General features: G+C 34.5%; 1 protein-coding gene across 1 annotated transcript; it reads left to right on the top strand.

Annotated features, from left to right (window-relative positions):
- Positions 1 to 2831: 2831 nt before the first annotated feature.
- slc25a34 (solute carrier family 25 member 34) lies at positions 2832 to 15210 on the top strand. The gene is made up of 6 exons (XM_073844708.1): positions 2832 to 2868; positions 3147 to 3784; positions 5899 to 5964; positions 14293 to 14445; positions 14542 to 14676; positions 14757 to 15210. Exons 2-6 carry the CDS (start codon positions 3341 to 3343, stop codon positions 14928 to 14930), a joined length of 972 nt encoding a protein of 323 aa, XP_073700809.1. The 5' UTR covers positions 2832 to 2868; positions 3147 to 3340; the 3' UTR covers positions 14931 to 15210.
- Positions 15211 to 16158: the final 948 nt, after the last annotated feature.

The raw sequence follows: 16158 nt of genomic DNA, 5'->3' as shown, positions 1-16158 counted from the left end.
CACCCCAGTTGGCCTCATGGGGGCGCTACAGCGATCAAAGGTACCCAAATCACTCATAAGTCTTAAACTGTCTAACCCTTGGCTCACGCCGGACAAAATGCATGATTCGATCATGAGTCTGGAAAAATGTTCGCATACTTTGGATTTTTTGCAATACTTTTCCTAGGGTTTTCACCTGATCGGAATTAAATCAGTTTAAAAAGATTCTCTAGAGAGCAAATATCAAGAATTATTTAAAAATACAGCTGCAAGCAGCAGTTACCAGGGTTCAAGCACATCAAGGCATTTAAGCATATGAAAAAAAATTACCTTTATTTTTTGCAAATAAAGGTAATTTACCATAGAAGTATTGTGTTTTGGAACATGTATGACTATTATAGAGCCAGCTGTGGTCCGATCTCCTCAAAACTTTGCATGCTTGTTTATAATCACCCGTCGCATCTGCTCACCAGGTTTCGTCAAGTCTTGAGTTTTCCTTTAGGCTTTATAGGATTTTGGGTAAATGCGGACAGGCCCCTTCCTTTTTTAAACGACCCCGTTGGAGCTTCCCAAAAGGTAAATTTCAACATTTTTTTGATAATTATTGACCTAGAGTCCAGAGAATTGAGCGAAAAACCTAGGATTAGTTCACAGAAGTAGGTTTTTGACATCTACTCAGTCATTTCACAAACGATTTGATTGACAGCAGTGCTTCTAGAGGCAAAGTAGTCTGAAATGAGGAATTCTGTCATATGAAAAACTGCGACTTACAATCATTTACACCCTTGAAAAACAATCTGTCCTGTGGTTGATTTCTTTCGAAATTCTCACAGACCTTTGGAACCGTGTGTCAAACAGGCCCACCGAGTTTGGTTCAGATCTGTCTAATAGGTGCTCAAAATTCATCGCCCAATGGCGGCTATGTTTTTTTGAGATACGGAAATGTTCTTATAGACACTTGTGGCTCTTTGGACCAAGACTATGCACAGTGGTTTTCATGTTGATAGGACAAATGGTTGTGTAGGTATAGCCATTTTAATGTTTTTTTCACCTCTTCACTTCTTATAGTGCCACCAAGTACTACCATCCCTCCTAGTTTCAAGTCTTTACAACTTGCGGTTTGGAGATCGCAGATCTGTGACCATTCAAACAATTACAATAGGGTTTCAGCGCTACAAACTTGGACCCTAAAAAGTCCAACTTTCGACTCACCGTCGCAAAGGGACGCCAAAATGTTGGAAAGGGGCAGGGCCACTTTTAGTAAAATGCATGTAACTCCTGAAGTGAATGAGATACCTTACTTATGTAAGAGCTCATTCTGAGGTCGCAGGACAAAAATGGTGGAGCTTGGCCACTTGGTGGCGCTATAAGAGGGAATAAACATAAAAATGGCTATACCTACACAACCATTTGTCCTATCAACATGAAAATCGCTGTGCACTGTCTTGGTCCAAAGTGCCACAAGTGTCTATAAGGACATTTGCCTATCTCAAACAAAAAAACACATGGCCACCATTGGCAGACGAATTTTGAGCACCTATTAGACATGCTAAACGGAGGCCAATCGGAACGAAACTTGGTGAGCCTGTTTGACTCACAGCCCCAAAGGTCACTTTGGCCACTGGTGGGCGATATCACATTTTTAAAGGGTGTAAATGATTGTGCATTGCAAGTTTTTTTGCACATAATTGTGATATTGGTATCTTACGATAGAACTCCTCATTCCAGACAACTTTGCCTCTAGAAGCACTATGTCAAATGTCAAATCAGACTGTTTGTTAAATGGTTGAGAAGATGTAAAAAAACAAAAGTTTCCCCTCAATCTGGAAAAAAAAACATGGCGGTACAATTCTCTGGACTCTCTAGGCCAATAATTATCAAACAAAAATTGAAATTTACCATTTGGGAAGCTATAATGGGGCCATTTAGAAAAGAGGGCTGTCCAAATTTATCCAAAATCCTATGAAGCCTAAAGGAAAACTCAAAATGTCACGAAGCCTGGTGAGCACATGCGACAGGTGATTCTTAACAAGCATGCAATGTTTTAAGGAGATTGGGCCACAGCTATTTCTGTGGCAAATTACCTGTATTTGCCAAAAAAAATGTTTTTCAGTCATTGATTTAGGCTTTATAGCCTTGCTAAACAAAATGCAATGTCTTTTTCCATATTTGCTTAATTGTCTTAAAGCACTTGAACCCTGATAATCGCTGCTTGTAGCTATATTACTTATTAGTATTTTTTATGATTTTTGATGTATTTTTAGTATTTAAAATTAATCGGTAAAATAAAGTATGTAAATCAAATTTTTATTAATTTTTTTTTTTATTTAATGCTTGTATTTATTTTAACATTTTTATATATATATATATACTTCATTTGGACAACTTTAAAGGCGATTTTCTCAGTCATTGAATTTTTTGCACCGTCAGATTCCAGATTTTCAAATAGTTGTATCTCGGCCAAATATTTTCGTATTTATTATTAAGCTTTATTTATTCAGCTTTCAGATGATGCATACATCCCAGTTTCAAAAAACTGACCCTCATGATGGTTTCGTGGTCCAGGGTCACATAACTGCAGCGAGTTGTACCTCCTACCATCAGTGGTTCGTGTCATTCATTGTCTGTTTGTTCATGTTTTGACTGAAGAATGCGAGTTTCAGATCTGCCACGGGACTTTCGACACGATTTACCCTCATTATTCACCTTTAACCCATTTGAATTCCGGCTGCGGTGCTCCGACCTGATTGGCTGTCCGCTGGGGAGGCAGTGAGGTGGAGCAGCTGCCTCGCGGTGATTGGTCGCGGAGGGGCAGTGGGCGGGGCGTTGACTCAAGCGCTCGGTGTTTACCAGAGAGAGTGAATCACAAACACAGCGCGATCAGACTCGGTAAGACGCGTTTATACACACTAAATACCTGTGTGAGGTCATTCAGAGTTTATGAGTTTAACTTATTTTTTTGTATTTAGCGTATTTAATGCATAAATCAAACACGTAGGGGATTAAAACAAATGCTATGAATGAAATGTCATAAACCTAAGCAGATTACTGTATAACATTCTGTCCAATCAGCATGTTCAGTAGTGTATGACAGAGTTTGTTTTTGGATTAAAACCTAATTTTGTTGATGCCAAATGATGATGACAGTAACTTCTGACTTGTTTCAGATCTGAATCCTGGACTTCAGAAACACTAATGGTTCTGAAATATGATAATAGAGTATAATGTTACACTCATGAATACATTGAGATAACACACACACACACACACACACACACCCACAGATCTACTGTATCACACATGACACACAGTGGGGTCAACGGAGGGTGACGTGTGTTTCCTGCATCCATACGGGCCAGTCATGCGGCTCCTAAACTCCCCGTTCACCCGTCAGCCCTCAGTCACACCCGTCGGCCCCTCGCACACCCCTCGGGCCCTGTGGCCCCCGCTGGACTTCAGTCTGGGCGCGCTGGCGTGCTGCGGGGCATGCGTGGTCACTAACCCGCTGGAGGTGGTGAAGACCCGTCTGCAGCTGCAGGGCGAGCTCCAGGCCCGCGGCTCCTACCAGAGACACTACCGCGGGGTGCTGCAGGCGCTGTGGGTGGTGGGCCGCACGGACGGGCTCCGGGGCCTGCAGAAGGGGCTGACGGCGGCGCTGCTGTACCAGGGCCTGATGAACGGGGTGCGGCTGGGCTTCTACTCCTACACGGAGGCCGCGGGACTCACGGACGCACCGGGCGGCAGTCTGATCGCAGGAGCTGCGGCGGGAGCCCTGGGAGCATTTATCGCCTCGCCGGCGTATCTGGTAATACACTACACCTGTTCACATCATATGTGACCAATACAATGATTTTAGCAGAATTATAAACACACAAACTGAGTATTCGAGTATATATGAGTATGCTTGAGTTGAGTGTATTTGAATTTGAGTATGTCTGAGTATGTTTAAGTGTATTTGCATTTATTATTTGATTATATTTGAGTGTAGTGTATGAATATATTTAAGTGTATGGCATGAGTATATTCGAGTATGAGTGTATTTGAGTATATTTGAGTTTGAGTATATATAGATTACTATGAGTGTGTTGTCTTGGTATATTTGAGTTTATTGAGTATATTTGAGTGTATTGTCTGAGTGTATTTGAGTATGTTTGATTATGCTTGTTTAGTTGTAAGAGTATATTTGAATTTGAGTATGTTTGAGTAGATTTAAGTATACAGTAGTCAACTTTCGAAGTGGATGAAAAAAGTTAATCAAAAGTTGTCCTAAGATAAGAATGGGTATTCTTTTTGGTTTTAGGACAAATTTGATGAAAGGTTTAGATCCACTTCGAATGTTGACTACTGTATTTGATTTTTAGTATAATTGAGTATGTTTGCGTTTATTGTGTGAGTGGATTTGAATTTGAGCATGTTTGAGTATATTTAAGTATGTTTGAGTTTATTATTTGATTATATTTGAGTGTATTGTCTTAGTATATTTGAGTTAGATTATTTTTTTGTTTATTGTATGAGTATATTTTAGTATATTTGAGTGTTGTGTATGAATATATTTGAGTATGCTTGTTTACTGCAAGAGTATATTTGAATTTGAGTATGTTTGAGTAGATTTAAGTATATTTGATTTTAGTATATTTGAGTATGTTTGCCTTTAGTGTATGAGTGTATTTGAATTTGAGTATGTTTGAGTTTATTTGATTATATATGAGTGTATTTGAGGTTTTTTTGAGTATATTTGAGTATGTTTGAGTTTATTTGATTATATTTGAGTGTATTTGAGGTTTTTTTGAGTATATTTGAGTATGCTTGTTTATTGTGAGTACATTTGAGTGTATTTTAATTTGAGTATGTTTGCCTTTATTGTTTGAGTGTGTTTGAATTTGAGTTATGTTTGAGTTTATTATTTGATTATATTTGAGAGTATTTGAGTGTAGTGTATGAATATATTTGAGTATGCTTGTTTACTGTAAGAGTATATTTGAATTTGAGTATGTTTGAGTAGATTTAAGTATATTTGAGTATGTTTGCCTTTATTGTTTGAGTGTGTTTGAATTTGAGTATGTTTGAGACCAATAAAACAACAACATGTCACAGCATGGCTTTTAGCGTTGATTATACGTTTCAGAAAAGTCACCACACACTAGCAGCGTTTCCATTACCTCAAATATACTCATACAGTACACTTAAATATACTCACACAATAAACTGAAATATTCTTAAATTACGCAAAATGAAATTGAAAATTGAAAACAGGCCTAATGGAAACGCATCACTTGCGCGAAAACTCCCATATATCTCAAAAACGTTTTTACGCTCACGAGGTGGTTTTTGAGGCAATTTGAAAAAGGAATATTTTGCAAAATGCAATGGAAATGTTTTTTTTTTTGTTTTTTTTTCACATTTACAGGTCACATTCAATTAAATATAGCCTAAGTCCCACAAAAATCCGTTGCCATGACTTAAATTACGTTTTAGTCGGTTAATGGAAACGCTGTCATTTCGCAATACTTTTCTAAAATATTGCAAATCTGTGATGGAAACCTAGTGTGAGGTCATAACACGAGCGGTGCTGCGAAATGCCACATTTTTATAATGTAGTGTGATGCAGATCAACAGCGTTGGATTCTGTAGGTCAGGATTCCTGGTTGTTGACTGTATTTAAGAGACTAGTTTTCAGGAACAGTGGTAGCAGTAACAGGAGTTGTTGTCGGTTTCAGTCACTGCTGACCCACAGTCTGAGTGTTGACAGTAAGACAGCCGGAGACAGGCTCAAATATCACAACGGCAGAGGACCGGTATTTACGACTGCGCTGAAATGCACTGTAGACACGTGTGTCTGCGACATGGCTGTTTACAGGAGCGTTATGTAAATGTGGCGTGTTCCTGTCAATGCCTCACTCATGTCTGTTTGTCCATCAGGTGAAGACGCACCTGCAGTCGCAGACGGTGGCCGCCATCGCAGTGGGACACCAGCACAACCATCAGGTACACAGTCATGTGATTCACCTCTAATTCACTCTTATTTTCCAGCACCCACCCAAAATATGTGACCTGGCCTGTAAGCACAGTGTGTGTGAGTGTGTGTGTGTGTGTGTGTGTGTGTGTGTGTGTGTGTATCTGTGTGTGTGTGTGTGTGTGTGTGTGTGTGTGTGTGTGTGTGTCTGTGTGTGTGTGTGTGTGTGTGTGTGTGTGTGTGTGTGTCTGTGTCTGTGTCTGTGTGTGTGTGTGTGTGTGTGTGTGTGTGTCTGTGTCTGTGTGTGTGTGTGTGTGTGTGTGTGTGTGTGTGTGTGTGTGTGTGTGTCTGTCTGTGTGTGTGTGTCTGTGTGTGTGTGTGTGTGTGTGTGTGTGTGTGTGTGTGTGTGTGTGTGTGTGTGTCTGTGTGTGTGTGTCTGTGTCTGTGTGTGTGTGTGTGTGTGTGTGTGTGTGTGTGTGTGTGTGGACACACCTCTCATTGTCCCAATCAGTGTGCAGCACACAACTTCACATGAACTCTGAGTGGATGTTTATCAGCTAATGTTCAGTCTGACATCCTCTTGATGAGTCAGTGATTCTGATATTCACTGATATCAGTTTCTTCAGCTGGACAAACATCTCTCATCTGCAAGAGCTCCTGCACACATCCAGCCCTATAGAAGTCAAACCAACATTTATTCAGACACTTTGACCATTTCTCACATTATCACAGTTTAGAAAATGTCAGATACCTTTGATAGAAAGATATGTAATGGATTACAATCAACCAATAATTGTTAGTGTTACAATATTTAAACAACTATCAATGCTTCATTTTGGTCAGTTTGTGGTGTACAAAGGCTGCATTTGCAAATAAAAAAATGCTTCAGCAAAACATGGTTAAAGTGGTTGAAGTTAAAGAGTAATTTTTGGTCCCAGTGTTTACCCTACTGTTAGTCCACTGTAAGAAGAATGTGTGGGTATAATATGTCAGTTTACTGTTTTTTGTTATCCTCACTCACATAAATCAACTATAGTGTCCTGCATCCACTAGTAAAACAACTACAATTAGAGCTGGTTTAACGTAGTTTACTTTATTCAGATATATTTGCATTTATTGTAGTATATTTGAGTTCATATGTGTATCCAAGTTGATATGAATATGTTTGAGTGTATTTGAATGCTTTTGACTTCATTTAGATATGTAAGGGATAATGTACAGGCAGCCGGTAGTTATCGCAGAAATAAGCCCCGACAGTGTGATCAGGACGCGACGCGGAGGATCTTGTATCACACTGAAGGGGCTTATTTCTGCGATAACTACCGGCTGCCTGTACATTATCCCGCTTATTACACGGCTACTTGCCACATAAGGAAAAAAACTGGACATGAATATGAATTTGAAACCTTTTATTGGCATATTTGTTTTAAATTAACATTTTTATCCTTCCGCGAAACGATATAGTACCACGTGACTAACATTCAAACTACGTACGTTAGTAAGACAATTTAAATAGATTAATGTCCAAATTTTCCATTGTTAATTGTGGTTGTCCAGTGTTTGTCACAAGATGGCGCCAAACGGTAATCTTTGTTGGCACGGAGGGATTTTAAACATACAAGTAGTACCGGCTATGCGTTATTACTTTGGAGCGGTGATTATTTGAAAAGAACGAACCTGCAAATGTCTCAACTGACCAATCAGAATCAAGCATTCCAAAGAGCCGTGTAATAAATTTGGTTATATTTAAGTTTATTTCATTATATTTGATTTTATTATTATAGTTGAGTTTGAGTTTATTTGGGTTGTAGTATATTGAAGTATATATTTTATTTCATTATTTGAGTTTACTTGAGTTGATTAACATTTTTTGAACATATTGACCACATTTGAGTATATCTGAGTGTAGAATTTTTTCAGTTCAAGTATATTTGAGTTGTATATTGTTTGAGTATTGTCCAAGTATATTCAAGTGTATTGTTTGAGTATGTTCGAGTGTATCTTTTTGAGTATATTTGTGTTTATTGCATGAGTAAATTTGAGTTTATTGTTTGGGTATACTTGAGAATATTTGAGTGTAATTTTAGATTATATTTGAGTGTATTGTTTAAGTATATAGAGTGTATCATTTCGAGTCTATTTGAGTTTATTTTTTAAGTATATTTGAGTATCATTTTGAGTATATTTGAGTGTATAGTATGAGCATATATGAGTATATTTGAATCTATTATGAGTATGTGTGAGTTTATTGTTTATTTGAGTGTATTGTCTTGGTATATTTGAGTTTATTATATGAGTATAGTTGAGTGTATAGTATGAGTATACTTGAGTTTCATGAGTATATTTGAATCTATGAGTATGTTTGAGTTTATTGTTTATTTGAATGTATGGTATGAGTATAGTTGAGTTTCGTGAGTATATTTGAGTTTATTATCTGAGTATACTTGAGTTTTGTGAGTATATTTGAGTTTATTATCTGAGTATACTTGAGTTTCGTGAGTATATTTGAGTTTATTATCTGAGTATACTTGAGTTTTGTGAGTATTTTTGAGTTTATTATCTGAGTATACTTGAGTTTTGTGAGTATTTTTGAGTTTATTATCTGAGTATACTTGAGTTTCGTGAGTATATTTGAGTTTATTATCTGAGTATACTTGAGTTTTGTGAGTATTTTTGAGTTTATTATCTGAGTATACTTGAGTTTCGTGAGTATATTTGAGTTTATTATCTGAGTATACTTGAGTTTCGTGAGTATATTTGAGTTTATTATCTGAGTATACTTGAGTTTCGTGAGTATATTTGAGTTTATTATCTGAGTATACTTGAGTTTTGTGAGTATTTTTGAGTTTATTATCTGAGTATACTTGAGTTTTGTGAGTATTTTTGAGTTTATTATCTGAGTATACTTGAGTTTTGTGAGTATATTTGAGTTTATTATCTGAGTATACTTGAGTTTCGTGAGTATATTTGAGTTTATTATCTGAGTATACTTGAGTTTCGTGAGTATATTTGAGTTTATTATCTGAGTATACTTGAGTTTTGTGAGTATTTTTGAGTTTATTATCTGAGTATACTTGAGTTTTGAGTATTTTTGAGTTTATTATCTGAGTATACTTGAGTTTCGTGAGTATATTTGAGTTTATTATCTGAGTATACTTGAGTTTCGTGAGTATATTTGAGTTTATTATCTGAGTATACTTGAGTTTCGTGAGTATTTTTGAGTTTATTATCTGAGTATACTTGAGTTTTGTGAGTATTTTTGAGTTTATTATCTGAGTATACTTGAGTTTCGTGAGTATTTTTGAGTTTATTATCTGAGTATACTTGAGTTTCGTGAGTATATTTGAGTTTATTATCTGAGTATACTTGAGTTTCGTGAGTATATTTGAGTTTATTATCTGAGTATACTTGAGTTTCGTGAGTATATTTGAGTTTATTATCTGAGTATACTTGAGTTTTGTGAGTATTTTTGAGTTTATTATCTGAGTATACTTGAGTTTTGTGAGTATTTTTGAGTTTATTATCTGAGTATACTTGAGTTTCGTGAGTATATTTGAGTTTATTATCTGAGTATACTTGAGTTTCGTGAGTATATTTGAGTTTATTATCTGAGTATACTTGAGTTTCGTGAGTATTTTTGAGTTTATTATCTGAGTATACTTGAGTTTTGTGAGTATTTTTGAGTTTATTATCTGAGTATACTTGAGTTTCGTGAGTATATTTGAGTTTATTATCTGAGTATACTTGAGTTTCGTGAGTATTTTTGAGTTTATTTGAGTATACTTGAGTTTCGTGAGTATTTTTGAGTTTATTATCTGAGTATACTTGAGTTTCGTGAGTATATTTGAGTTTATTATCTGAGTATACTTGAGTTTCGTGAGTATTTTTGAGTTTATTATCTGAGTATACTTGAGTTTTGTGAGTATTTTTGAGTTTATTATCTGAGTATACTTGAGTTTCGTGAGTATTTTTGAGTTTATTATCTGAGTATACTTGAGTTTCGTGAGTATATTTGAGTTTATTATCTGAGTATACTTGAGTTTCGTGAGTATATTTGAGTTTATTATCTGAGTATACTTGAGTTTCGTGAGTATATTTGAGTTTATTATCTGAGTATACTTGAGTTTCGTGAGTATATTTGAGTTTATTATCTGAGTATACTTGAGTTTCGTGAGTATATTTGAGTTTATTATCTGAGTATACTTGAGTTTCGTGAGTATTTTTGAGTTTATTATCTGAGTATACTTGAGTTTCGTGAGTATTTTTGAGTTTATTATCTGAGTATACTTGAGTTTCGTGAGTATATTTGAGTTTATTATCTGAGTATACTTGAGTTTCGTGAGTATTTTTGAGTTTATTATCTGAGTATACTTGAGTTTCGTGAGTATATTTGAGTTTATTATCTGAGTATACTTGAGTTTCGTGAGTATATTTGAGTTTATTATCTGAGTATACTTGAGTTTCGTGAGTATATTTGAGTTTATTATCTGAGTATACTTGAGTTTTGTGAGTATATTTGAGTTTATTATCTGAGTATACTTGAGTTTTGTGAGTATATTTGAGTTTATTATCTGAGTATACTTGAGTTTCGTGAGTATATTTGAGTTTATTATCTGAGTATACTTGAGTTTTGTGAGTATTTTTGAGTTTATTATCTGAGTATACTTGAGTTTTGTGAGTATTTTTGAGTTTATTATCTGAGTATACTTGAGTTTCGTGAGTATATTTGAGTTTATTATCTGAGTATACTTGAGTTTTGTGAGTATTTTTGAGTTTATTATCTGAGTATACTTGAGTTTCGTGAGTATATTTGAGTTTATTATCTGAGTATACTTGAGTTTCGTGAGTATATTTGAGTTTATTATCTGAGTATACTTGAGTTTCGTGAGTATATTTGAGTTTATTATCTGAGTATACTTGAGTTTTGTGAGTATTTTTGAGTTTATTATCTGAGTATACTTGAGTTTTGTGAGTATTTTTGAGTTTATTATCTGAGTATACTTGAGTTTTGTGAGTATATTTGAGTTTATTATCTGAGTATACTTGAGTTTCGTGAGTATATTTGAGTTTATTATCTGAGTATACTTGAGTTTCGTGAGTATATTTGAGTTTATTATCTGAGTATACTTGAGTTTTGTGAGTATTTTTGAGTTTATTATCTGAGTATACTTGAGTTTTGAGTATTTTTGAGTTTATTATCTGAGTATACTTGAGTTTCGTGAGTATATTTGAGTTTATTATCTGAGTATACTTGAGTTTCGTGAGTATATTTGAGTTTATTATCTGAGTATACTTGAGTTTCGTGAGTATTTTTGAGTTTATTATCTGAGTATACTTGAGTTTTGTGAGTATTTTTGAGTTTATTATCTGAGTATACTTGAGTTTCGTGAGTATTTTTGAGTTTATTATCTGAGTATACTTGAGTTTCGTGAGTATATTTGAGTTTATTATCTGAGTATACTTGAGTTTCGTGAGTATATTTGAGTTTATTATCTGAGTATACTTGAGTTTCGTGAGTATATTTGAGTTTATTATCTGAGTATACTTGAGTTTTGTGAGTATTTTTGAGTTTATTATCTGAGTATACTTGAGTTTTGTGAGTATTTTTGAGTTTATTATCTGAGTATACTTGAGTTTCGTGAGTATATTTGAGTTTATTATCTGAGTATACTTGAGTTTCGTGAGTATATTTGAGTTTATTATCTGAGTATACTTGAGTTTCGTGAGTATTTTTGAGTTTATTATCTGAGTATACTTGAGTTTTGTGAGTATTTTTGAGTTTATTATCTGAGTATACTTGAGTTTCGTGAGTATATTTGAGTTTATTATCTGAGTATACTTGAGTTTCGTGAGTATTTTTGAGTTTATTTGAGTATACTTGAGTTTCGTGAGTATTTTTGAGTTTATTATCTGAGTATACTTGAGTTTCGTGAGTATATTTGAGTTTATTATCTGAGTATACTTGAGTTTCGTGAGTATATTTGAGTTTATTATCTGAGTATACTTGAGTTTCGTGAGTATTTTTGAGTTTATTATCTGAGTATACTTGAGTTTTGTGAGTATTTTTGAGTTTATTATCTGAGTATACTTGAGTTTCGTGAGTATTTTTGAGTTTATTATCTGAGTATACTTGAGTTTCGTGAGTATATTTGAGTTTATTATCTGAGTATACTTGAGTTTCGTGAGTATTTTTGAGTTTATTATCTGAGTATACTTGAGTTTCGTGAGTATATTTGAGTTTATTATCTGAGTATACTTGAGTTTCGTGAGTATATTTGAGTTTATTATCTGAGTATACTTGAGTTTCGTGAGTATATTTGAGTTTATTATCTGAGTATACTTGAGTTTCGTGAGTATTTTTGAGTTTATTATCTGAGTATACTTGAGTTTCGTGAGTATTTTTGAGTTTATTATCTGAGTATACTTGAGTTTCGTGAGTATATTTGAGTTTATTATCTGAGTATACTTGAGTTTCGTGAGTATTTTTGAGTTTATTATCTGAGTATACTTGAGTTTCGTGAGTATATTTGAGTTTATTATCTGAGTATACTTGAGTTTCGTGAGTATATTTGAGTTTATTATCTGAGTATACTTGAGTTTCGTGAGTATATTTGAGTTTATTATCTGAGTATACTTGAGTTTCGTGAGTATTTTTGAGTTTATTATCTGAGTATACTTGAGTTTCGTGAGTATATTTGAGTTTATTATCTGAGTATACTTGAGTTTCGTGAGTATTTTTGAGTTTATTATCTGAGTATACTTGAGTTTCGTGAGTATATTTGAGTTTATTATCTGAGTATACTTGAGTTTCGTGAGTATATTTGAGTTTATTATCTGAGTATACTTGAGTTTCGTGAGTATATTTGAGTTTATTATCTGAGTATACTTGAGTTTCGTGAGTATTTTTGAGTTTATTATCTGAGTATACTTGAGTTTCGTGAGTATATTTGAGTTTATTATCTGAGTATACTTGAGTTTCGTGAGTATATTTGAGTTTATTATCTGAGTATACTTGAGTTTCGTGAGTATTTTTGAGTTTATTATCTGAGTATACTTGAGTTTCGTGAGTATTTTTGAGTTTATTATCTGAGTATACTTGAGTTTCGTGAGTATATTTGAGTTTATTATCTGAGTATACTTGAGTTTCGTGAGTATTTTTGAGTTTATTATCTGAGTATACTTGAGTTTCGTGAGTATATTTGAGTTTATTATCTGAGTATACTTGAGTTTCGTGAGTATATTTGAGTTTATTATCTGAGTATACTTGAGTTTCGTGAGTATATTTGAGTTTATTATCTGAGTATACTTGAGTTTCGTGAGTATTTTTGAGTTTATTATCTGAGTATACTTGAGTTTCGTGAGTATATTTGAGTTTATTATCTGAGTATACTTGAGTTTCGTGAGTATTTTTGAGTTTATTATCTGAGTATACTTGAGTTTCGTGAGTATATTTGAGTTTGTTATCTGAGTATACTTGAGTTTCGTGAGTATATTTGAGTTTATTATCTGAGTATACTTGAGTTTCGTGAGTATATTTGAGTTTATTATCTGAGTATACTTGAGTTTCGTGAGTATACTTGCGTGTGTTATTTGAGTATACTTGAGTTTCGTGAGTATATTTGAGTTTATTATCTGAGTATACTTGAGTTTCGTGAGTATACTTGCGTGTGTTATTTGAGTATACTTGAGTTTCGTGAGTATATTTGAGTTTATTATATGAGTATACTTGAGTTTCGTGAGTATATTTGAGTTTATTATCTGAGTATACTTGAGTTTCGTGAGTATATTTGAGTTTATTATCTGAGTATACTTGAGTTTCGTGAGTATTTTTGAGTTTATTATCTGAGTATACTTGAATTTCGTGAGTATTTTTGAGTTTATTATCTGAGTATACTTGAGTTTCGTGAGTATTTTTGAGTTTATTATCTGAGTATACTTGAGTTTCGTGAGTATTTTTGAGTTTATTATCTGAGTATACTTGAGTTTAGTGAGTATATTTGAGTTTATTATCTGAGTATACTTGAGTTTCGTGAGTATTTTTGAGTTTATTATCTGAGTATACTTGAGTTTCGTGAGTATTTTTGAGTTTATTATCTGAGTATACTTGAGTTTCGTGAGTATTTTTGAGTTTATTATCTGAGTATACTTGAGTTTCGTGAGTATATTTGAGTTTATTATCTGAGTATACTTGAGTTTCGTGAGTATTTTTGAGTTTATTATCTGAGTATACTTGAGTTTCGTGAGTATATTTGAGTTTATTATCTGAGTATACTTGAGTTTCGTGAGTATACTTGCGTGTGTTATTTGAGTATATTGTCTTGTATCTGCTGTGTGATTGATTGAGTGTTTGTGTTGTCCAGGGCGTGTCGAGTGCGTTCGTGTCCATCTACCGGCGTGAGGGCGTGACGGGTCTGTGGCGGGGGGTGAACGGGGCCGTCCCGAGGGTCACGGTGGGGTCAGCGGCTCAACTGGCCACATTCAGCTCGGCTAAGGACTGGGTCGCACGCGCACAGGTCAGCACACGTTCATATGTACATGAGCGCAGTCGTGTGAGAATGGAATGCAGTCCTGGTGAGACTGGTTTGTGAAGTTTGCGATTGTGTTTGCAGTGGTTCGCCCCCCTCAGCTGGCTGACCGCGCTCACTGCCGCCATGATCAGCGGGGTCGCCGTCACCGTTACCATGACGCCGTTTGACGTCATCAGCACGCGCCTGTACAACCAACCGGTGGACGAGTTTAAAAGGGTAAACACACACACACGAACTCACTACATGAGATTAAATACAGCAATACGCAGTGTGCATTAAAGTCGAATCTCTCTCAGGGCCGTCTGTACAGCGGGTTTGTGGACTGTCTGATGAAGGTTTGTGCCACTGAGGGAATCATGGGCCTGTATAAAGGAATGACGCCAGTGTTTGTGCGTCTGGCTCCTCATACGGTCCTCAGTATGCTCCTATGGGACGTCCTGAGACAGCGGGCGCTGCTGTACGCACATTGATTTACCTGGAGCGGGAGAGAACGTTCCCGCTCAGATCTCTCAGGATGTGGCACGTATTACTGATGCCTGAACTTGAACTGACTCTTCAAATGTAGTTGAAGAGGATCACGTGAAGGACGGTTTTACCTCACCGGCGTGTCTTATTTCTCATGTAACACTGGAAAGACTCTTTGTATTTTTAACATGCAGTTTATTAATAAAGTTTTTACCGACTGGCTTCAGTGTGTCTGTATTTATTAGCGCTGCTTCAGAAAACAAATAAAGACACAAGTCAAATAAGTTCATGTCTGTCTTGAGTTCATTTAAATGTTAAATTAGGATTCTGAAACGTTTTGATCAGCTAATATTTTAGTAACTAAGTTAGTATACTTTATGTAGTTTTAAGTTTATATAATTTGATTTATATAAGTGTAGTTTATATAGGTTATTGTTAGGTTTATGTAGAATTTGTTTAATTACATAGTTTGTACTGTTTAAATAATGTGTTTAATTCAGAGTCTCTATAATTATGTAGTTTAGGTTATAGTTTGTATATTTCATGTAATTTTAAGTTTATTACATTTTTGTTCATGTAGTTTGTCTAGTTTATATAGTTTATAGTTTGTATAGTTTTAAGTTTATAGAACTGTAGTTTACATTAGGTTAGGTTTATGCAATTTGTATAATTTATATGATTTGTTTAATTCGTATGGTGTTTAACATTTATGTAATTTAAATGTATATATAGTTTATAGTATATACGGTTCTGTATAAAGTGAAAATCTATTAAATATAGTTTATGTGGTTTGAAATATTATTCATATGTTAAATTAGGATACTGAAACGCTTTGATCAGCTGATATTTCAGTAGCGGTGTTTTGTTTAGTTTTTATTTGAAAATCAATCATTTATTGTAATTTTAAATCTTTATAATGAACATGTTGGTCAGTTGAACCCTGTTTTCATCTAGTTTTACCTCAGAGTTTAAGCTAATACTACAATAATTACACTTAAAAACATTAGCATGTTCGCGGTTCTCCAGTGTCGGTTAATGGCTACATGAATTGCAGGTAAACAATTTAAAATAATAAATCTTTTTAGTACGTGTTTAATCCGACTAGTGTTTTTTTTGAATTATTTACTTTATTGTATTTAACATTTACCATACTTTCAACAACTCACGAATCCTTGTGTCGAAAAGCCTGTTATTATACCCCTAAAGATGACAAAAGAAACTTCTGGTCATTAT

Source organism: Garra rufa, chromosome 7 (genome assembly GCF_049309525.1).
Source record: "Garra rufa chromosome 7, GarRuf1.0, whole genome shotgun sequence".
NCBI lineage: Eukaryota > Metazoa > Chordata > Actinopteri > Cypriniformes > Cyprinidae > Garra > Garra rufa.
Note: the sequence above shows the minus strand (reverse complement) of the source record. Positions and strands in the feature narration are given on the sequence as shown.